Below are 24,199 nucleotides of genomic sequence, written 5' to 3'. Positions count from 1 at the left end.
GTTAACGCAACATCTGCAACCTTTGCGGAATTAACGGCTCTCACTGAAGTTTTATGAGACACGTCTGTATCGAGGTACTATGGCAGTGCGCGACATCTTACCATCACTAACAGGTGATGGTAGACGTCATTGGGAAGAACGAGTGCAATGCTCTACTCTTTTGCATCGTCTCATGTTGGTCTCACTCAACATTTCGGTGTTGCCAACCGCGCTCCTCCGTGTCACGATTCACTTGCGGTTGTTCTCGCTGTTATACTAAGCACGGCCCTGATCCATCATTGAAATACCTCCCAGAGGATATTCCGCGTGGAATTTTTTTGTTGATGCGCAGCCTTCAACACAATACCGCATAGCCGACTGCCGCGCGTGGAATGAATTAATTGTGTGTGCGTGTGTGGGCGCGCGCGTGCGAGTGTGTGTGTGTGTGGGGGGGGGGGGGGGGGCGGTAAATGTGTGTGGGTGGCACGCGCGCGCCCGCACGTGCTCACGCGCGTGGTGTAGTTATTTTTTAGGCACACTACGTTCACGTCGTACTGCCCTTGTCAGACCGTCATCAACCGGAAACTTTAGGTTGTAACGAGCGTGCTGGATGACCAAGTGCGCCTCAGTCGGAGTCATCTGTGCACACATTATATATCTAGATAAGACACTAAGTGTACAGAAGCGTCACGTCAAAATAAACAGCGCAGACAAATGACTCCAGTCCCTCATACCTTCATCCTCACTTTCTTTTCAACTCGCTGAATAAACCCAGCTTCAAAGTGAAGGTTCCATTTTCATAGGTCGCCTTATTAATAACAGGATCAATTATTTACCTGCACGGATGTTGTTGCCTCTTCCTTCATTAGTTATGAGTGAAGGTGGTGGCGACGTCGCGACTCCCTGCATAGCCTGACACTCTCCTTTCTTCCTCGTACCACCATCTCTGAGGCCATACTTTTGCCGTATAAGCGGCTGATTAACAAAAAAAAAAAAAAAACACCATATTTTTTGGAGCCCGTTCATCAAGGTGGCCCTCCATTGAGATTTTTAGAGCTAGAGTACCAGTCATTTTCTGTATCCTTCAACCACTGATATTAAATTGCGATGATAAGCTTCTATATACAGTGAAACTTCACTTGAACGAACTTGAAGGGACCTCAGGAAAAAGTTTGTTAGCGTGAAAGTTCGCTGAATTGAAACTGCTATGTTATAGCCTGTTATCACGAGCTGAAGAAAACATCAAGTGTTCAAATGAAATTTCAACCCACTTATTAGTCGTGCTGCTATTTGCATGTGAATTTATACCTACTGAGGATTTTGTGTAGAATGCACTTCTGCACTTAAGCCTGCAAGGGGGGCCACGAATTAAGTTATTGTGTCCAAGCTATCATGAACCTTTTCCGGCACAACACACTGCTGAGCAGAAAAAGACTTAAGTTTTTCCAAGCGCAGCAGAGCTTCTATGCATAACATCCAGTTGTTTGCAGAGACCAGCACTTCCGTTTTTCACTCATGATGACCAGCACGTGGGTATAGTGCTAAGGCTGCAGCTGTCGCTGCGGCTGTGATTCTGGATGGCCTCGAAAACGTGTAGAGAGCCAATCGAATCAAAGGCCATTCGGGGCCCGCTTTTCGTCACGCGCCAATGATGAGTCGTTGTCAACGTAAAATTGTGGCGCACCGTTGACGGAGCTGAGTTCGAACGCCACAGTAAAACTCCGCTACAAAAAACGTGGTTATACCTGTTGAAATGATCAACGTTACCTGGAAGGCACTGGATGGTGTCACGGAATGTGTTCGTAGAACTGAATTTTGCTATGAACTGAGCTATGTTAAACTAAAGTGAGTTAGCGTTCGGTTGGTGCTTTCGTGGGGATTTTAAAAAAGTTCGTAAAACTGAATAGTTCGTTTAACTGACGTTCGTTCAAGTGGTATTTTATACTTACTTTCCATAACGAATGTTCTATCTCTTTGCACATTTGTAGCGAATTTGGTTATTACATGTGATTTCCAAATGCTCTGATGTGAAAGGTAACCAATGTTGTAACGATGAAGCGCAACAAAATGGCAGCTGCCTGAGCAGTTCATCACGGAATGGCAAGCGCCTACTGAGTACCGCGCTCGCTTAACTTATGTGATTGCAAGGGCAGACGCAAAAAACTGGCAAGGAAACATTTATTAACAACAACGCTTATGAAGTATTCTTTTTTTGGGCTTTGTGACCAGCCTAATGGACCAACATAACGAAAGAACATGCGTTAGAAAAATATCATCACATGGTGGGACACAATATTTATACAATGGGTGACTAAAACATTCCTCAAGTGTCGGTGATCGACACTTCATTCTATAGGTGGAGGGTCGAAGAACATGAACAGACACACTGTTCTTAAAACATCAGAGAAAACTTAACATTACAAAAAACAATTCCGAAACAAAAACTCAACAAAGAAAAAAAAAGATGGACTGTACAAAGACATTTGGCAATAAGTTAATAGCAGTCTCAAAGGCACTATGGCTGTCGCTTGCACGAGACGTTATGTACAAGTGCGCAAATGATATTCAGTGCCAACAACAAATCAGGCAAATGGTGCTGGAGCCACAGTACAGCTATCATTCGCCGCCTGCTTACGATAGTATCCACAGCAAGTTGATCACATATTTAAACACATGAGAAACTTACAATCTTTTAACAAAACAAATGTATTACCGAAAACAGCACCTGAGATTAGAAAAATGTGAAAAGAATTTCATTTTGAATCATGGTTTAAACGTGTTTGCACAAGTGCAGCTACTTAATAACAATGAAGAAACATGAAGGAAAAGTCTCCGGACCCAGCTGAACCTGAACATTACCAGAGAAGATAGGATGACCAAGTTATATTGAGGTGCAACCAAAATGCTTGCAAATAACTACATATTAATCAACAAGGACTAATTCGACTAGAGCCCCTGAATAACAGCCTGTAAATAACATTCTGGGACCAAAAGGCAACTAGCATACAAACAGCCGCACAAATAGTAGAAAGCACTTGTGTTGTACTCAGAGCTATTATTTCTTGATAACTGATATTTCACAAAAAAGTTATGTAAAAAATAACCGACAACACAGAAGCAGATGCTGCTAGGAGTCCCAGCAGATCAAGCCACTTTTATCTGGGTAGTCACCTCATCTGCAGGTAGGAATTAAAGCATGACCTTGTTCCTAAAGATAATTTTGATCATCACTTTCCACAGATGATAATGAAAGCACTAGAAAGCTCCAGCGCTGCAGTGAAAATGACACTCATCATAGAACTCATTAGGAATGGTCTACAGGCACGAGACGTTACTTCCTAGACAGCAGTAGCTTGGTCTGAAGGCTTGCAGCATTTGCATCAGCACTGCAGATGTGAACCCTGCAGAATATTCCAAAGGGGCAGATCATGCATAATTTTGAAAGCTTTGTTTTCTTGTGGAGGCAAGTGTCTGCTAGTTGTTTTTACGTTGACAATAATTCTGCAAGTTGTCAAGAAATTATGTACAACATCTAACAACCAGAAATAGCACCCTGTTTCTGACTAGTCTGCCAAGCAGCAACATCATCACAACACAGGTGCCTTTGACATACGTTAATGGAGATCACAGTGTTATCATAGCTGTGCAGTGTGAAACAAAGCTAGTGAAGGCAGCTGAGCAGATGTCATGGATGGCATATTGCCACAAGCGCTCCAAGGCCTACAGAACAAGGCCTACAAAGTTCACCGAATTGAGATATGGACGAATGGCTGTTCTTTGCCTCGGAGCTACTAGACTAGTGTGGGAGGTAATTTGGAGCAATGGCAGCCACTTAAGTCAGCAGCACCAATTAGCAATTGCATTTTCTGTTTTCCATATATTCGAAAAATTTTAGGAAGATTTTGACATGAAAGACAGCTGATCATAATGAATGAGCGAATGTGAAGGGGTGGGGTGCAGCTGAGATGTCTCATAGGCAACCATTTTTTCACCATGGCAAATCCCCCCCCCCCCTCAACTCCCAAGCACAGTACAAAGATCCGTGCAAATAAAAACCAGCAATTCACGCAGGACAGGACATCCTTATAGTTTCGAATTATCCTCTTGAAACACTTTGTTACATCCAATATCACAAATGCCTGCATAACAGAGCACCACTAGCAGCTATGACAGGATATCGAATATGAGTTGAAGGTAAGTAGATCAGATTAAGTTGACAGCAATTAAATTGGCAGCACATTTACAGAATGACATGAAGGCACAAGCAAAGACTTGCAAGTGTCACATACAGCACTGTATTTTGCAACGTGTGCACAGCATGGAAAATTAATTTTTAAATGGAAAAAAATGCACTGCAGAAACTAGCAGCAAACATTTAGTGATATGACATCAAGCATTGAATTAGGGCTTCACATAAGAGGTCCTGGGGAGAAATTTCTACATAACACATGGCAAAGATCAGGTGTCATGATACGGCAACCTGAACTTCACTTTTTTGAGCTGAAGCAAGAAGCTTGCTAATGTGCTTGAAATGGGAAATATCAGAATAGATTTGTGAGGTTTGCTGTTGAAAGCCTATACACGCAAGCTTCACTGTTTGCTGGGTGTGTCAACGCCAAGCACTTTGTATGCTTGCAGCAAGTTTCATGAGGGTTCCACTTTCCTGTCGTTATTTTCATACTCTGGCTAGGCGAAATTCCCAGTCCGATACACACTGAAAAACCAGTCGGAAAGAAGGAATGAGGGGAGAGTGGCTTTAGATGAGGTTGGCTTGTGAACCCTAGGCATGCTGCCGCCTCGTGTTTTTTCTTTTTTTTTATGAATAGATGCTCGTGAATCAGCCACAAAACAGAATACCCTTCACAGCTCCCTGCCTATTCTTCAATTCTTAACTGTTTCCTGGGTACGTTGCTGTGAAAGCATCCACAAGTATTGCACAAGTGAGACTGAGCATATGCCTGCACATTAGCTGCAACACTAAATAGCATACGCGTCCAACTGTCTATATTTAGATTCTCATTTACACCTGTCTGGACCCTCTTCGAAACATTCTCTCATTTACTACACTCAATATTGTTCAGAAATGCGCAGAAGCAACTGGCTGTGTTGGTGAAACGCATATTATGTGCAGTCGGCAATGAGACAAATAAAACTCTTTAGAGCTATGGAGTTCACAACCTTCGAGGCAAATGCAACAATGATGAAACAAGGGCCTATGTTAAGTATAGCACAGGGTATCTGTTCATGACATTTATCATAACTATTATAACTTCAAACTTTATGAAATGGTGGATGCAATTCATTGTCAATCACATCTTTTCATGGATAAGCTTGACTAGCACATAACTAGAAAAATAGATATTCTCTCCAGTGTTCAGCCACCATTTAAGGGATAACTGTAAGCATTTTCTACAGATGTTAGGTTGCATGAAAAACAAATGAAAAAAGGCGATGCACTAACATCATAAGTTACAAAGTAATTAAAGTGACGGTAGAATTGACATTGTAGCAAACAAAACGACTTGCACTTCTTAAAGCTGCTGGTCATAGCAAGCACAGCGTTTCTATGCTGAACTGTGATAAAAAAAATGGTTCACTTCTGCACATCTTCTATGTTGACCAGATCAAAAACAGTACAATCACTTATACAGAAACAGCAGAACGCAAAAGGTTGGGCCAAGAATAATGCGTCTAACATGGACTAGGTAAATAGATCTTTAGAGCAAGTTGATTTACATTACAAGCAGATTTTAAAGCTGGTATGACCTTACCCACAATATAACATTTGCAAAAGTTCATGAAGAATATGACAGGACTATAACCAGGTACTTCGGGAAATTGAAATGCAAGGTTGTCATGGCTCAATAATTAAAGGCTGATTTTGGGCTTGTTCGTGCATCACTGCAGAAAGAAAATGGAGCACCCATAAGAACAGGGATGAATATGATGGCAATAAATGCTGAAAAAATTCAGCGCTGTGGTGCTACCTTTGCTTTTGTCCCTGTTGTTGTGCATGTGCCATCTTCTTTTCCTCAATAATGAACACAATCCACGCTTCAAGTGACTTTAAACAGCAACAAGAACAAAATCATTGAGACATAAATAGCACCACGCATTAATTTACTATAAAGACAAGTTTATGTAAGTGCAAAATGGTGCTAGACATGTTCCACATAAATAAATTGTTCTGAGGCTCAACATGCGACTGAAGAACATTTTTTCACATATATGGGACACAGCGAGCACATGGCTGAGGCTTGAAAATTGTCAAGACTGTTACTACTGAGCTAGAGAGTCTGCAAAAGCTCACACAGTCACACTGTATGGCAGACAAATGGGAATAAGAGATCCCCAGAAAAACAAAATTTCTCCCTCAAAATCTTTTTTGAGCATGTCCACTCATAAGTTTGGCAATGTTCTCAAACAGGGCCTTTCGTAGCACCGAGATGATTCGAGTTTAACCGAGATAAACACCGTCACACACCAAGAGAAACATGTCGTCCTCCATGTGATTCTGAAATTTGGAGCACTGCAGCGCAGCACTATTGTGTTAAGGAAAGAGAACCATGCGAGGAATCCCTGGGCGCATCTTCGCCAGAGCCTCCAGGACCGGGCAATGTCTTTGGAGGAAGGAAACCTTTCCAGAGCTTGTGCACTTCGGCTGGAAGGTGGTGGTGCCAGCTCTTGAGGTAGTAGCGCGTGTACTTGCGAAGCTGACGGAACTTGCAGAAGGTGGCGTCACCATCCGACACTTGCTTGGTCTTGACAAGGAAGCCATTCTGCTTGAACGTGTCTTCCAGCTTCTGCTTAATCAGTGACCTCTGGCTCGGTTTGCGAAGACCCCTGGGTGCTTCCGAAGGCGACGGGCTTGCACTGTGCGCACTGCTGGTCCTCGGATCTCGACAATTCTGCAGAACTGCCATCAGTGCTGACCGACTGCCACTGCCCGAACAGTCTGTATAGGACTGTGGTTGAAGAGGGTGCGATGGCTTCACACCAGCACCAGAAGATGACGGTGCTGAGTAAAGGGCATAGCCAAATGGCAACTGGGTTGTAGGTACTGTGGGCACGGACACCGCAGACTGGTGTCCCAAGGCAACTCCACTCGGCTGAGAGAAAGCGCTGAAGAGTCTACGGCTGGGTGGAGTTGTGAGAGGTGCTTCTAATGCCACCTGGAGTGGAGACTTCTCGAAGCAGCCAGGCACGGATGTTCTCAGGTCCTGATAGGGGAAATGATAGTGCTCTGAAGGTACACTTGGAAGGTACGGCTGCGAGGAACAGGCTGGCAAGCAACAGGGCACAAACGATGACGCTCCACACACCACTGGCGGTAAGCAACAGCTACCGCTGCTGCTGACAGTGGAACTAGTGTCATCCGCTGTTGCGCGTGCCCTCGTCTTCATAGATAAGTCCAGAGGGTGCGACACGCCAGGAGCTTCATCATTCTCCAAGAGAGACAGGTACTTTCGGTAAGGGACTACCCTGCGAGTCTGCGAAGGCTTTCTTCGGTGCCGTTTGGACAAACACTCGAAGAGGATTTCCGACTGCTTGCCGGATGTGTCAGCATTCGTGTCGACACCACCGACAGGCGAAGCGGGTGCCGATTCGGTCCTGCTCTGAACGTCCTCGGAGCAGCACGACGACGATGCCAGCTCATTGAAAAGTTCACTGTTTCTGGAAGGTACGAAACTCCCGGGTGTCGCCCTAAGCACCTCTTCGTCCACTACCGGTGGAGCAGTGACCGCAGTGACCACGAGTCCCGTCTGGTTAGTAACTTGACCTTGCTGCTGAGGGTGTGGCGAAGCTTCGTCCGTGTTCGGTCCTGAAACGTCTGCGGCCTTGTTGGTGGGGCTGGACGCAGGCGGCGGGCAAGTCGACGAGGGGGGCTGACGTCGCGTCACCTCCGCTCGCAGTCTGGAAGCCAGTTGAGATTGCGACTTGTCGAGCTCGGCCGTGGCCGTTGCGTCGTTGACGGCTGGGTGCCTAGACTCCGTCGCTGCTTGGACCAAGGAGGAAGCTGAAGAGGACGGCGGGGCGTCCGTCGAAGACACGGACCACTGGGACACCATGATCTGCTTGGTGCCGTGTTCCTCCTGCAGCTTGCACTCAGCGTGCACTTTCCACACGTCGTCGTGCGAGCCATCGTCCTTCTCGGAGGTGATGCTCTCGGAAGGGATGAAGTTGTGGAACTTCAGGCAGCGGCTACCACCTCCGCGACGGCCGCTCCGGCTGCGCGTGGCACGCTGGCCCATCTGCTGAGCCGGCTGGCGGCAGAGGAACGCGGGCTTCATGGTGCAGCCGCGGCCGCTGCGCTGTTGCAGCGGTGACAGAACGCTGAACAGGTTGCCATTGGGGGCATGGAAGAGTTGCTGGAAGTATCCGGCGCTACCGTGACGCTGTTTGTCTGGCCTGCTGCCCGCTGCGTCTCCGCTTGCGGCACCGGCCTCAGTTCTGCATAGTGTGCGAGCACGTTAAGATTGGCGTCGTAAATCGAGGATCACGTCACGTACGACAAATTCAACACAGTTCAATGTGATACGAATGCTGTGGATCTCCTCCACATGGTTAGGAGTCTCCATGAACCGAACCTTCAACTTATATCACGCCAAAAATAGGTTACCGTAGCAAATAAATGAACAAAACGAGTCATTCCTTTGCAAAAAAATGGCCTTCGTAATTGAAGAGAAAGGAGTCTAACATTAGAATATTGATTCGAGCATCTTCTGACTGATTATTCATCTGGTTTAAGGAAGAACGCTTACGTAGAAGCTAACAACTGACAATACACGCAAGCACTGATCAACGACGACCGAACTGTTCGTCGTGGCGAAAATGGACATCCAGATGCAGATATCACTAAGTACAAATGAACAAGAAGTATCTGGATATCATGCTCAATATACTTTCATTGCTTCCTGGGCAAAAGAGATGCTAAGTTCACACATGTAGTCAAAATAACAGGTGGTTCGAAAATGTTCGATTTCTTTTCAAGACTACACATCGGTCACATTTCGAAATACACGCGCATATGCGGCTGGACACTGCCACGTAAATGTTCTTGAATTGAGTGCCTACAAATTCAAAATTACACAGCCGAGGCACGAAATCAAACCCGCGATCTCGTGCTCAGCAGCTTAGTGTCATAGCCACTGCAGCGACAGACAAAGCGCCTACCGTGGGTGCTAGGCCGCGTGTTCGTCTAGCTACTCTCCGAAGCCGCGTATTTTTAGCTCAGCACAGGACGAGCCGGGAGCTGCAGTCGCTTCTTGGTAGCCAATATCTGGGTGACGCAACCAGCGCCATTCGAAGCATCGACACAGCGTTCGTAGAATTGAGCCATGTGCATCGCCCAATTCATCCACGTGGAGAGCAGTGGTACTTCGGGCATGAAGCGAAGTTTCAGAAACTTCGACTGGAGAATGCTAATACATGGAGCTTGTCGACGTTGAATCGTGAATTGTTGAGTTCATCAGAGTTAGTCACTGCTTACAGGATATACCGTGCAAGAGAGAACAATTCGTTATTGTCCCTGCATGGATCAGATGCGGATGCACATGGTTAAGCATTCGAAGCCTCTCAATGTGCTCACGACGTCAGATTTTATTTAAAGGGACACTGAAGAGCAAAACGATTTTTCTCATATTAGTAAAGTACTCTTTCACTATACCAAACACACGACGCTTGCTGCGAGAAGACGCTTAGTAAGCGAGAAAACGCACAAGAACAAAATGTGGGTGGCGACGCCACTTTGAAGTTTCCGCACCCTTCGCCGTGACGTCACATGTTTTGACGGCACCTACTGGGGACTACGTAGTTCCTAATCGGTAAAAACGAAGTACATTGTCCTATCAGGGGGCCATAGACTTAACATGCCAAGTTTGGGGTAATTTTGTTGAGCCAAAGACGCCAAAATACAATAAATACGCTTTGAAATCCGTGACGACGCGCGGGGAGATTTCGGCGCGAAATTTAAAAATGAAACGTTGAACTTCATTTGTCCTCTATTAATAAACCTATGATGGCGAAATTAACGACATTAGAGTTCTCAGAGTACAACTTATCGATTTAAACCGAATCATTGTTTCGGTTTAGTGCCCCTTTAAAGAGGTGCATATTCCTGACCTTTCGCAGCTTTCTTTAAAAAAAAAATCATAAGCGATACTCGATTAAGTGATGCCTCCATCTACAAAGAGACAACAAGAAGCGGGTAGACAACACCGCTTCGTGTTGTCGCTTTCATCGTCCTATGTGTTTTTCTGCGGTCACTCTTCTTAATCACGTAGGTACGCCTGAAGGGTTCCGATATGGCACAGGCGCGTAGACATGCAACGGAAGAAAAAAAACGCCAGGCCTGCGCTGAAACCGCAGCACAGTCGCAGCGAAAGCTAGAAGAGCGGCGTTTATAGATCCCGTTGTAAGCGCTCTTGGGGCTACTAATACAAGTACACTAGCACGGTACCCACTACGCCATAAATCACAATTTTTTTGTGAAGTTGGGAAGCACCTACTAAGCCATTATCTGTCATTTTGCGGAGAAGCGAGGCACCAGCTACACGTCTGTAAGCATTATGTGCACTTTTCTTGACGCGACGACTGGTGACGATGAAGAATTATGGCTCAACCCTTTGTAATGGGTTGGAAGCTTTAAACGGCCCACCAGTTATGCAATTTGCATTAGGTGACGCCCGGTTGCTATGTCCCTCTCCCGCCATGCTGTATAACATACGCTGACGTGGGAGAGAGAGGGGGGGGGGGGGGCGAAGAACTTTACTGAGACCCCGAGGAAATGGATCATGCGCTTATGGGCTTCCTTGGCAACCAATACAAGTGCACTTCCGAGGAACCCACTATGCTATAAATCATTGTAATTTTTGAGAAGTAGGAAAGCAGGCATTATGCCATTTTTCGTCATTCTACGGAGAGCCGTGGTACCTGATAAACGCATGTAAGGCATAATGCGCACTTTGTTGATGCTGTGCCTAATGACGATGAAGAATTATGGCGGAGCCCTTTGTAATGGGTTGGAAGCATTCAACAACCTTCTCGTTGCGCAATTCGCATTGTGTGACGCCTGGTTACAGAATTCGCGTTGTGCGACGCTTGGTGCTTATTTTACTCTTCTACCACGCTATATTGCACATGTTAATGTGGTTCCTTCCCGACATGAAGCCTGTATAGGACCTTTTTGCAAAGCAGTTTCAAGCACCGGCATGGCTCAGAGGTTGAATACTGGGCTCCCACGCAGAGGGCCCAGGTTCGAACCTCGTTCCATCCTGGAATGTTTTTCTTATTTCTTTTTTTTTCTTATTTCGAGCGATACTGGTTACGGACACCGGCGGCGGCGGCGGCGGACAACTACGGCGCCAAAAACGGCCGGTGAAATGATCTCATAACAGCTTTCGCTGTAAAAACGCAAAAGAAGCACCGATGGAGAAAATGACAAAGCAAAAATGGGAGACGAGCCTCGACTCGGACGACGTCAGTACTCAGCGCAGCCCGCGGTCGTTTATACACTGACGTCATATGACCATGTAGGGTCAACAACAAACACACACACAAAAAAAAACTGCCGATCACGCGGTCCAGCTTTAGTCACCGGAAGACGCACGCAGGGTGCGCGAGGCGGTGTTCTAAATACGTCTCGACGAAGCGGTCAGATGATATGAGACGCCAGGGCAAAACACCGCGGCAAACTGGCGAAAAAACACGGCAATAAGGCGCCATGCATCTATTTCGATGGTCCCGCCCATGTTTATCGAAAAGTTGTGGTTGAGCACAGCGTCGCCGTCCCGCCGTTACATACCGTTGCCTACCACGACACCTGCGCATGCGTAGATGGAGGCAGGCAGAACTGTAGCAGTGATACGGTGTAAGCCTACATAATGTCCATAGAAAATTAGAAGCAGAGCGAGCCACAGGACAACAGGACAGAGACGGACTATTGCCCTGTGGTTCGCGCTGTTTCTAGTTTTCTATAGACATGTACAAACCGGCCCAAATAAGCAATCTACTACCTAACATACTGTGATAACGTTCAATGAATTGGAACGATCAAAGAAAAGCTGGTTTCACGGGCGAGATGGCGAAACGTATATGTCTGCATTAGCTCAAGACCAACAACGTAAAGACTACTGCGTCGTCAGTCACTACAAGGACTGTGTGGCAAAGGGGACGGCCTGGCGATAAAAAGTCGGAACACAAGGCCCCAGCGCTGCCGCGTAATCATTCTATAGAAAGCGGAAAACAAAAAAAAAAAGGATAGAAGATCTTAACAGCGAATACGATCAGAACACAGGAACACGTGTCTTACCGGCAAGGCGACACCGCGTGGTGGGAGACCCGGAAACTTCCGCAAGCGTCCGAGACAAACATTCCACACTTCCGCGAGAACCGAAGCCACGAACATGCTACGCGCGCCGTCGTCACATTCGGAAAGAACAGATTCGGCCTTAAATTCAGACACGCACAAGATGACGATTGGGCGACTTATTATAAGGACGCGAATGTACGCGCGAAAGCTTCGAAGAAAGTACACTAAGTGCGCGTCTTGAGCGAGGCCACGAGCGTTTCAGCATGGACGGAAGCAGGAAACCAAAGTGCGCGTCACGCGACCGACAGACGACCAAATATAGACAGGACAGGCCTTGGCCCAATGTCTGGGAAGACGAGTACCCCACTCAAAGAGGCAAAGGCGAGAAGGAAGCTGCGGAAGGGTACGTTTCTAGTATGTGTCTCATTTCTTGACGCAAAACGAACCGCTACGCCAAGAGAGTTCACCTATTTGAATAAAGAGACCTTCAAGAACTCAAAACAACGAAAACCTGAGCTCAGTCCTACGCGATATGAGGGAACGAAGTTCACGTGCGTTCAAAGATCGCTCCGTTTCTACAACATGCTCAGCTTTTAAGACGGGGCTTACTTAACGTTTCAACCGGATCACTCGATACTACATCGCCAGTTACTTGAAAAGCGGAACACACCAAAGGTGTTATATTTTTGCTGTCAAAGTTGACAGGAAGATGAAGAAAGGGGCCTTATATGTTGAGGCATTCAAAGCTTCTAACATTCAGCAAGAAGCAGGCCCTACAGTTTGGGAGTGCTGCATGTTCTGTCTATGGTCACGGCGAAAGGACCTCACGGAGTCCATAAATGGAAATCGGCTCACCAAGCATTTACAGCGAAGTGAGAGCTTCGCGGAAAAAGTTGTGCCCACTTCAGAAAAGCACACGAGGGTTAGTCGCGGTAAATCCAAAAACGACCACACCAAGCTTACTGTTTTTGGCATACGTAGCTCTTCCAATGCTTCCAAGGGACTACTGTACAGTCAACCAACAACGTGAACGCGAAAAAAAAAAATTACGCATCAGCCAGCCATCTAGACACAAACGTACACAGTAAACAACCGGGTCCGGGACCGGAGGCAGGCTGCGACAATTTCACAATGGCGTTGAGAGCACACACTCACTGTCGAACGCAAGACCTGTAGCTTCAGGCGGCGGGTCGTGGTTGTGCAATCCTCTTATGTTGCGCACTGCGTAGTGCGGGCCCGCATAATCACATCCGGCAACAACGGACGTCCGGTCATCGCAGGCACGGTTCCCAAGACATCGGTAGCATAGCGAAACGGCCACCACAACCTTCGACAGCCCAGCGCGGTGAAGGAACTGACGTCTCGCCTAGCTCGTAAGCCCCCCTCAAACGGCGCAGTCATCCAGGCACCTGAGCGCATCTGGAGCGACATGTAGGGACAAGATGAGAAGGCAAGCAAACGGGGGGGAAGGGAGGAGGGGGGTTGCCAAGAGCCAAGATGGAAGAAGGATCCTGGGAAGGCGGGAGAAGGGGGGGGGGGGATGATGTGTGGGGAGGGGTGAAGCCGGGGACGAGTGACGCAAGGGCTCGGAACCACCAACACCCAGTCCCCTCACTCTCCGCCACCTTCCGTCGTTCCCTCCCCTTCTTTTCTCCAGAACGAAACGGCCACCGCCGAAAACTCCAAACTGGGGCCAAATTTAGCTCGCCCCACCAACACCGACCCATCTTCTTTGCCCACAGCGCGGAGTCTCCCAGCCTCCTCGGGCCTTGCAGCGCTAGGCGCGGGAACGCCAGCCAAGGGACGAACGACGCCGCTAGCCTACAGGTCGCCGGAGGAGAGGCAGAGAGAACCGCATCTTCTCTCTTCCTCTTCATCGTACGTTGAGACAGGCGCATATCTCGCTCTCCTCCTCTCTCAAGGCCTCGAGAAAAACATGCGAGGGTGAAAGGACGGCCAGCTTCTTTCGCCGGGCAAAAAGGGAAGATGAAGAAGAGGAGGCCGATGAGCGCGAGGTTGCCATCAGTGACTGAGCGAATTAGGAAAGAAGACGAAGAAAGGAGGGGAGGAGGACAGACGAGGGAGAGGGTAGGCTGGGCGACAGAGCTGGGTTTCGGGCCTTGTGCCCGAGCTCCGGAGCCTTCGCCGCGGCCGCGCGGCTCGCGCAAGCAGACATTCTTTCCCCTTACAAGTCACTTCGGAGGGTGCCCTCCCCAACCTACTTCAGCCGTGCGTGTTTCAGTACTCTTTAAAAAGAAAGGCAGCGGCACAGCGGGGCAAAAGAAGGAAAGGGAGAGAGAAGGCCGGCTAGAAGCGTTTGCTGCGGGCCCTTTGCTTTAGCACTATTTATAGAGTATCGTCATTCGCCTTCCTTGGCCAAAAAAGAAAAAAAAAAAAACGAAAGAAAGCTTGAGGAAGAGGAGAAGTTTTGGAGGCTACAAGACGTGTCCATACGATGAGCTGTAGATCGCTCTACAGCAGGGGTCTCAAACACGCGGCCCGGGGACCTCTCGTCAGCGGCCCGGCCCGCACATGACTGTCTTCGGCCCATATATATATTTTTTTCTTTATAAGTACGTTTATGAGCGTTCAACTTTGCTAAATAATACTCGCATTACTTTCTGACCTATTGCGATTAATAACGCTTTATTTGGGTAAGCTACACAGACGTGACTGACCTCAAGCATTTTTTTTTCGTGAGGCACACTGTGCGATCACCATATGTTGAAACATCAGCGTGGAACAAAAGCTATATACTTCAGAATCGGCGTCCAGATTCCAGTCATTCTGGATATCCTTATCGGTATGTTTCTCGAATCCCGACGTCAAATTTTTTTCAGAGATGACCCATATATGACATATGGGAAAGGCCTTCTTTCAAATGGCAACGCTAGCTGACAAGAGACAAAAAGTCTCACAAGAGACCAAAAGCTGACAAGAGACCAAGAGCTCAAGGTACCTTTGGCTACACCTTTTTACCAGCCTCCTACAGGCCGTAATTTACACACGTATACATGTATCATATCTGACGTAATCATAGCGATGCTCAACATCAGTCATTCCAGTTATACTTTTGTGGCCCGGGCAGCGAGTGACACGCACTTCCAAGAACTTCCGGTGGAGCGCTTTCTTCCGGTTTTGCGAATATTCTGAAAAAGTCTTGTAAAAAAATAAAACTGGTAGGAGAGCGACGTTTCAGGTTCCGAGTTATATGAGATATATATATCAAAACATAAGCTTACCTAAGATCAGGGCCAAATAACTGTCAGGATAATTAACAAAAATTAATTGAATGAGTTCGCTAGAAGACCAGACGGTTTTCTTGTGAGGAGCTGGCATCGTTGCGGCACATGGCGGAGCAGATCTCAACCACGTGCTTCTTTCAACGTGGCCTCTGAGATCCGCTTCGGCAGGGCCACGAAACGCGAGGTCAACCCAAGGAATACACCAGGCCAAACGAACACCGAGGTGCGAGGGCTACTCCCAGACACCTAAGTCAAGGATTACGGTCGTCTCCATTTTTTTTTTTTTTTATGATACTCATATCTGCTGTGGTTTACTACATGAAAGATGTCGACAACTAGCGGAGGAAACTGTAATCCGGCACTCTACTATTCCGTTCTCGAATGTGAACCATTGTAAGCTGCAATCCTCCATTTTGTTGGTAACAGTGGTTGCTCGCGTCCTGAAGGCTCCGCACTGTTAGGTGGCGCAACGTGTTTGTGTAAGGGACCACGTGTTAGCGCAGGCTACAGAGCATAGAGATGACTAATGAAGATCTTGGTGGCAACTAGCCGTACGTCAGGCGGATCCAAAGGGGATGCCCCTAATATACATCCGTGCGAGCAACTGTGTGCACGCGGCGCAAGCTTTTATGTGTGGCAACAGACACAATGACGACGTTAGACAACTGACTATCACAACGCTAGTGCCCTGTTGAGGACGGTGAGGGTGACGAAGGGGGACAATGAATGGCAAGACTGCGACAAGATGGCGACGACGTGACGACTATAGTTCTGTCACCAGTAAAATTCAGCAACAATTCAGCAACACGTGAGTTCACAACATGAACATCCTTATTTTACTGCGCTATACTGAAACACCAGGACAAAACGAGAAGACAGGACAGAGGACACATATGTGCGCAAACTTTTATTGCTAACAACGTACGTCATAATACACACACATGGAAGGGTGAGAGGCAGATAAAGAGCATTTTAAAAATGAGGGTGAACTGTGCAATCCTAGGATTCATGAAAACTCGTGTGGATTGATGTAGTGGGTGTCCACGAAATTAAAAGCTTGGTTTCCCAACGCCACGGAAGGAGAATTTTTTTTAGCATGGAGTAGACCTCTATGATTTCTCGTTCTTTTTTTTTTTTTTTTTTGACTTACAGCGATCCAAAACCTTGGTATCTCTGAACATAGATTTACATCCACATCGTGCGCAGTGCGCCGCTAAATGGCATCATGGTGTTTCAGTACAGCGCAGCAAAAGAACGATGCCATACCAACTAGCCCCCGTCGAATCCTTAATAAACATGAGCATAATGTTATATTCATGAACTCATGTTGATACACGTATAGAGGCACGTTTGTTGTCATATTGCTTACTTCCTGCAAGACTCATTCCTGTACCTATTTTTTTTTTTTTCCGTCTTTTGTGCATACCAGCCGAATGCCCACGTTTGGAGGTGGCCTTCTCTTTAAGGTAATCTATAACCACCAGCCGAATATTTTCTGTTCGTAGCCAAATTAAAACTGCTGCAGAAATGTTTAAGCACGGGCGCGGATGGAGGCTTTTTCCGGAAGATGTGGGGGCTAGTCTGATGCCTACAGCTTATCATGGGGCATCAACCCCCATACTCAGCTTATACATTCCAAAATTAAGAGGGGGGGGGGGGGTCAGGTCATCTGGACTCCCCCTCTAAGTCCCCCAGTAGTCAGAAAAGGGGAACTGAGATAAAAACATTATCACTAAGAGCACATGCCATATATTGAAGGAAAGGTAAACGGGGCATCCCGAAATAATCTAAACCTTCACCTTCCATTAAACAAGAAACTATCTGTTTTCTAGGAAAATGAAACTATGAAGCAAACGAAGACATACACACAGGGAGGGAAGGGGGGGGGGGGGTGCAGAGGCAAGATGCGAGCAGGCCTACGCAGCACGCAGGAAACGGAGCGGAATCGCAGAAAAAAGTAACCGACATTAGACGGACGGGGCCTGCGTTAATGGCCGTCTACGAAGAGCATTTGGCCCACATCCCGATACGCACACACACGAACACACACACGGATTTAGACACACAAAGCTGCACACACGGACGCACAGGGAGAGAAAGAGAGGGATGGGCCACTCGAAAGAGCAACAACACGGCGAATATACAAGTATAGCTCGACCGGCAGAAGCCTCTGTGGCAGTGGTGCTGCGGCCGCTGACGCAGTAGTAGCGTTCCCGTTTAGGCTAATTCTGGAACTGGGTTTCGCGCGCACCCCTTCTCCGCTGCGGGGACGGATTTACGCGCATTCAGCGGCTGGCACTCGCGCAGAGGCGGAGCCTTTGGCCAGAACCGGGAGAGGGTGGTAATGAAGAGGGAGAGAGAGAGAGAGTGAGACCGCCAACTCCTCCCCATATACACCCACGTGTAGTAACTGCAGTGCGTCAGCAAATTTGGCAAGGTTTTGAACCGCGGGCGAAAGAGAGAGAGAGAGGGAGAGAGACACACATGATTAGGGGAGAGACGTGCGTCTCTGGCACTGCAGCGCGTCACGGAGTTTGAGGTCGTAACCATGTGCGGATCCAGAGTGGGGACATCTTCAGAGTGGGGATGTCCTGGGGATGTCCCAACTGTCCTGGGTATGTCCCCAGATTAAGGGGCGATGTCCCTGCCTCCACTTTTGATTGTTTAATGTACATTCCTGAGAAAAGGACCTATCATTAGCCTCCATACTTAGCCCCCCCCCCCCCCTCCTTTCGGAAAAATCCTGCATCCGCCTCTGGGCGTACCGCATGTTGGATATAGGTGCCCGAAAGAAAGGATGTGCGCACTGCGACACGGCTGATCCGTGGATGGGTGGTTGCATAGAGGAAGTCTGTAGTTTGTACAACCTCCACACAACAACCTATCCACGAATCTGCCTCGTCGCGCAATACCCTACACACATCCCAAAACAGAAAATGGGCAGGGCATGTAACGAGAAGGCAAGGCAACCGCTCGTCAATAAGAGTAACAGACTGGATTCCAAGAGTAGACAAGTGCGCCAGAGGAAGACAGGAAGTTATGTTGGCCGATGAAATTAAAGGGGCACGTAAGCGTGACGTCAGGCTACGGTATCAATGCTGGTGACTTCTGATCGAAAAAAAAAAGAATCAGTCAGTTCCACACCAAGTGAAAGCTGTACGAACTGCGGAGCATTCACTCGCCTGTTTCCCTTGGGTTTATCTTGTGTTTACCTGCTCTCCTTTTCGCACGATTATGTGATATGTTTTATCTTTTGCTGTTCTTTTCTTATGATTATCTAATTTGTTTTGTGATTATCTATTTTCTGTTCTATGCTCTCCTCTATACTGTTTTGCTACTGTCTGCTGCTCCGAGCGCGGTGCCTTAACTCTCGGCGCTGGCATTTCGCCTCCGCTTCTCTCTTCCGTAGATGTGTATCTAACTCCCGACGCTTCGCTGGCTCGGATAGAAGAATTAGCCCTTCGGCGATACTGGCCTTCACAGGCAAGCGTGCGCTGGCGTTCCAAACGTGCAACCTCCTCGGCTTATGTGTATGAAGCGTGGGATCTGAGTGACGCCAACGCGAGACATGAGACAACAGGGCGGTCGCTTAAACTGTAAAACTGCTCCACAGTTAATACAGACATGGTATTCGATCAGAAAGCTTAAAGGGGTACTGATACCTTTGTTCGAAGGCCAGTTTACTCTGCCATACAAATCTCCTGTATGCAGATGGGGCTCTGAGCAAGTGTGAAGCTCAGCAAATGCTGATAAGATATTTTAATTTGATATCAAAGTCAAATGTTCCCTGGCGCACCTACTGACATCGACACTAGCTTGACGTCAGGCTACAGTACAAATTCTGGTGACTTCACGCAGCAGTCTGGCTAGTTATGATGACGTTAGGTACCAAAACTTCCAAGATGGCCGCTTGTGCGTCACCAACGGAGCCACGGTGCGGAGCGGCCGTGGAAACGACACTATATATTGTGCGAGCACGTGACGAGAAGCTCATACCGTGTTGTGTCGTCAGGGTACAGTACGAACCAAAACTAGCTTTTAAAAACATACTGTAATTACTTTTTCAGGGCGTACTCGCGCCTAGCACTACCTTTTCTGGGCTCTTGAGTGCTTGACCCTTCATTTGACGCAAAAAAAAAACGAGAACTCAAAATATTCGTGTCCGTACCACCTTAAGTTTTTGCACACCCTTAATATACAGAAAATAAATAATGCGACTTACAAGGCAGCCGACGGACTTTCTTTGGTAAGGGCGCTGCAGGAAGAATCTAGCACAGTCATCTTTGCTGTAGGCTCCAATTCGCTAAGCAAGCCCAACCCACTCCGCATGCGTCAGGTCATGGCGTCCAGAGCCCCATGGATCGGTGCCAAGTTGCAGGCCTTACTGGGATTCTGAAACAAATGCGAATTAAATGTCTGAGTACCAACGTGAACACGTTGCAAACTTACATGCTGGATATAAAAGTGCGCGTAATACAACGAAACAAAACTGTGATCGTCGACGACAGCGCCACCACGCTTGGTTCGCAATACCACACAAGTTGAAGCGGGTATCGTGCTTCAAATGATTACGAAGCGTGATGTAATGAGACCTTTGCACTTAACTGTTTACATGAGCTGTGTTCCTTAACGAGGGGCGGCCGCATTTTCGTGGAGGCGAAATGGGAGAGGCCCGCGTACCAGAACTTAGGTGCACGTTAATCTTTAGAACCCCAGGTGGTCGAAAAATTTCCGGAAGCCCACCACTACGGCGTCTCTCACAACCATATCGTGGTTTCGCTGAGTAAAACCCCCGCTATTGTTATATTATGTTTATTAGCAAGAGGAAATTGCAATGGGCCATCATAAAAAAAAAGAACAGATATGATGAAATGTTTGAGGACAGAGTCGACATGTCCACAAATAGGCCGAGACCCTGATCCCTACGGGAAGTTTTGTGGCGTGCAACGCAGTTAATGGCGCAGTAGAACTCTTAGTAGTAGACATAATAGTACACACATATATATAAGTTCACCACATGATTATAAGAATGGATGGACAATGTTAACTAGTGGTATTATGCGTCTGTAGTTTTATGCATCTGTGGTATTACGCAGTGGTAATACGTGTATTATGTATTGGGCATGGGCAGGGCATGTAGCGCGAAAGCAAGATAACCGCTGGTCCTTGAGAGTAACAGACTGGACTCCAAGAGAAGGCAAGCGCGCAAGGGGAAGGCAGGGAGTTTGGTGGGCAGATGATATTAAGAAGTTTGCGGGGATAACGTGACCGCAGCAACCACATGACCGGGTTAGTAGGAGAAACATGAAGAAGGCCTTTTTCCTGCAGTGGGCCGTAGTCAGGTTGATGATGACGATGATGATAGGGGTCACTCACTCTCACTAAAAGTCCATAATGGTTTTCTTATATTATTGTTAGGTGCGACTTTCGCGCTGTAAAATTTAACATGTATCACAAACTTACCCACAAGTCACTCTGTTTCCAATGAACCTTTCCATCTAAATTTAGCAATTTTGTAAACTATACTTCATATTCATTACAGTTTTATATAAGAGTTTGTTATGTCCTAATTCATTTAACAACTATAGTGAATATTTCCGCCCAATTCTAGCCCCGAAAATGATGCTTTTATGTAAACCCGAAGGCTTACTCTGGAACTCTAGCATAACTCCCATGCAGTGTTTCGCATTAAAAGCGTTTACGTGGTTCATAGACAACCACAAATGCACTTTTGTGCACTGCAAAAATTCAGCACACAGTTTAACAGAAACCCTCCCCACAGAAATTCACCAGCAAATAGTATCACATTGGTAATTACACTGTTGTTATCACTGAATAATTTCAGCCTGCCATGCAAGGTGGTGACTACATCATTGCATTGACTCGGATATGCTATTCCGATTTTCCTTGTACCTGAAAATTGAAAATTATGAAAGCATTGCTGATAACAGCTCCTCTATTGTTGTAATACATATGTTCTTTTTCTACAGTGTTACAATAATGAATCAATAATAATTGGACAACCGTGACTCATAAGTGCAAGTGACAGGATTGGAAAAAATAGCCAGGAGGTAGATTGCAATGCATGAAATAACACCCGATTAAATCAAACAGGCTAGATTACCGCATATCGCTTCCGCGTTGCAAAAGGAATACTGGTAAGGATAATAAAATCATAATCGTCATCGTAATCATCAGATGCCGTGGCATGAGCTTATTCTGTCAGTGTACAGTGTGCACAATTGTGGCACAATTGTGGCAGTGTACACAAACACACATTAAAAGCTGTGATCCGCACGTTACTTTCGAAGTTCTACGTGAAGAGCTACCGGTGTTACCCAAATCTAGAGCGCAGCAACCGCTCTCGCCGTGTAAAGGGAACAGATCTCAAAGGCAATGCTTACTCCACAGCCAAAAAACACGTTAGCAGCCTACATGTTTCGGAGGCCATGTCTCGAATTCTGGTATCCACTGCCCCCACTGTCTGATATCGACACTGGCCGAAAAACTCAACGTAACTGATTCAAGTTCCAATTGAAACAAAGAGCCAAACCCGCGCATTACCAAGAATATATAAAAATTGATGGCGATTACGAAGAAAAACAATGCTCAATGACATAGGTCTCTTACCGATAACGTTTGATAAACGTCAGCTAATAAGAGCCGCAAGTTCGTTTTTGTATCTTGCAAACAGCATGACTCCAGATACGAAACGCGCCAGCCGGAATCATCGAAGGGATCATCATGTCTGAGACTTACCAAACACTAGCACATGTAACAAGCTAGTCGCAACAGTCTGTTAGGAAAAATGATGCTGAAATAGCTGCGCTAGTTGGTAAAAGCAATCGCGCTGTTGTAGCGTTAAAGTATTCAATGGGAGACGCTGCCATCCTACCAGTATGGTTTTCCCAGAAGAGGAATGACACTTGTTTCCATAGTTATGCGTGACTGAAAAAAAAAAAAAAACACTTTCTTTTTTCCATGGACCTTCTTGTACCGTAATAGCTGTAGAGGTTTTACGTCCCAAAACCACGCCGTAGTAAAGGGCTCCAAATATTTCGACCACCCTCGCCTGCTTGAACTGGTTTGCAAGTACGCATGCACACAGTACCGTATTTCGACCATCATACATATGAGCAAATGAACAGTTAATAAACTTTCAAGACTAAGAGGTCAGAAGCGTGGTAAGCTGGGCCAGTTGGTAATGGTGCACCGCATTTCATTGCATTGTATTGCAACGCATTTCACTGCACAGCAGTTCATTGACTAAGTGGTCCGAATTTGTAGCACTCGTTGCGATGAGGAGCATAAACGAACGAAGCGAAAACTCGATTTAAATTTTAAATGCAGCGACAGCACGTGAAGAAGACATTGGTTGTTTGTGATCGACGCAACACCGCTGTCACTCTGTGTACGAGTCACTTGTTTTGCACCAATCACTTCGCCGTCGTACCAACCGATTCCGCGCCTCCACCAGCCGACGCCAGCGGCACGACTTCGTGCATCAAAATCCTTCTTCTACTTTGCCTGCTTGAACTGGTTTGAAAATTTTAAAAGAAGTAAGAGTACCATGTTTCGATTACCACACAAATGAGCAAATGAACAGTTAATCAACTTTCAAGCCTACGAGGTCAGAATTTGCAGCACGCGTTGCGATGAGGAGCATGTAAACACCTCGATTTAAATTTAAAGTACATCGACAGCACGTGTACTCACCCTAGCTGCTTGTGAACGACGCAACAACGAACACCAACTGTCCCTCTGCGTCCGAGTCACTTTTTTTTTCTTCACCAATCACTTCGCCGCACTTCGCCGCGCCGTCAACACAGCCGACGCCAACACACGACTTCGCCGCACGTCGGTAATCACCGCGCAGTACGAAGTCCACAAGCTCGGTACGCCGTTATCTGAATGCGCCACCACTTCGAGCGCGCACTCGTACTCAAAACGCGTTGCTTCCATTACGCTTCGGTGCATATTAGGCAAGCCGGAGGTCGCCGACTCGAATTTCAGCCAAATTTGGTAATCCCGAGAACCACCGTTTCCTCTGGACGTCACGTGCTGGGGGTCTCAAAATAAAACGCGCGCACACCTCGATTACGAGGCCGCGAATACAGGGGTGAGTGCGCGCCGTACGTCGGTGGAGTATCTCTCTGAATCACGGAGTAGCGAGAAGGAAAAATGCACTCAGCAATGGGAACAAACGCAAGAACTTCGCTTCAGCTGGGCCGAGATTCTCACAGGGATTCCAGCCGACAGGGCGCCGCCATGTTTGTTTACCTCAGCTGTGGACATTGAAAATTTCGCGAAACGACTGTTTTGTGGTTTGTTTTCTTGATGTAAAACAGATTGCTGGTGGCCTACGAAGGTGCACAAAGCGTCGTCTAGCAATCATCAAAACTAAATGTCGCAACGTTTAGTATTATGATGTTATATAGCCATTTTAACGAAGGGCTCCTCGCCTAGCAGAGTGGCGCAGTGGAAGCGTGCTGGGCCCATAACCCAGAGGTCCGTGGATCGAAACCACGCTCTGCTACATTTTTTTTTTCTTTTCAAAAACTTTTTTTTTTATATACACAGGTAGAACGTATGCTGCTAAAAGGCGTATCCGTATAAAAAGTTCTTTTGCCATTGTAAGCTTCCTAGCGTGACTGCAATGAGCGCG

At 47.0% G+C, this 24,199-nt stretch overlaps 1 protein-coding gene across 1 annotated transcript; it reads right to left on the bottom strand.

Moving 5' to 3' along the window:
- Positions 1-2,147: 2,147 nt before the first annotated feature.
- On the bottom strand, positions 2,148-23,755 carry LOC119401626 (uncharacterized). Its single transcript, XM_037668528.2, has 3 exons — positions 23,251-23,755; positions 19,757-19,926; positions 2,148-8,430 (listed from the first exon to the last, which is right to left on the bottom strand). The coding sequence occupies exons 2-3, from the start codon at positions 19,861-19,863 to the stop codon at positions 6,522-6,524; spliced, it is 2,016 nt and encodes a 671-aa protein (XP_037524456.1). The 5' UTR covers positions 19,864-19,926; positions 23,251-23,755; the 3' UTR covers positions 2,148-6,521.
- Positions 23,756-24,199: the final 444 nt, after the last annotated feature.

This window comes from Rhipicephalus sanguineus, chromosome 8, assembly GCF_013339695.2.
Source record: "Rhipicephalus sanguineus isolate Rsan-2018 chromosome 8, BIME_Rsan_1.4, whole genome shotgun sequence".
In the NCBI taxonomy this organism is placed as follows: domain Eukaryota; kingdom Metazoa; phylum Arthropoda; class Arachnida; order Ixodida; family Ixodidae; genus Rhipicephalus; species Rhipicephalus sanguineus.
The sequence above is the reverse complement of the archived record's forward strand: the minus strand, read 5'-3'. Positions and strand labels throughout refer to the sequence as shown.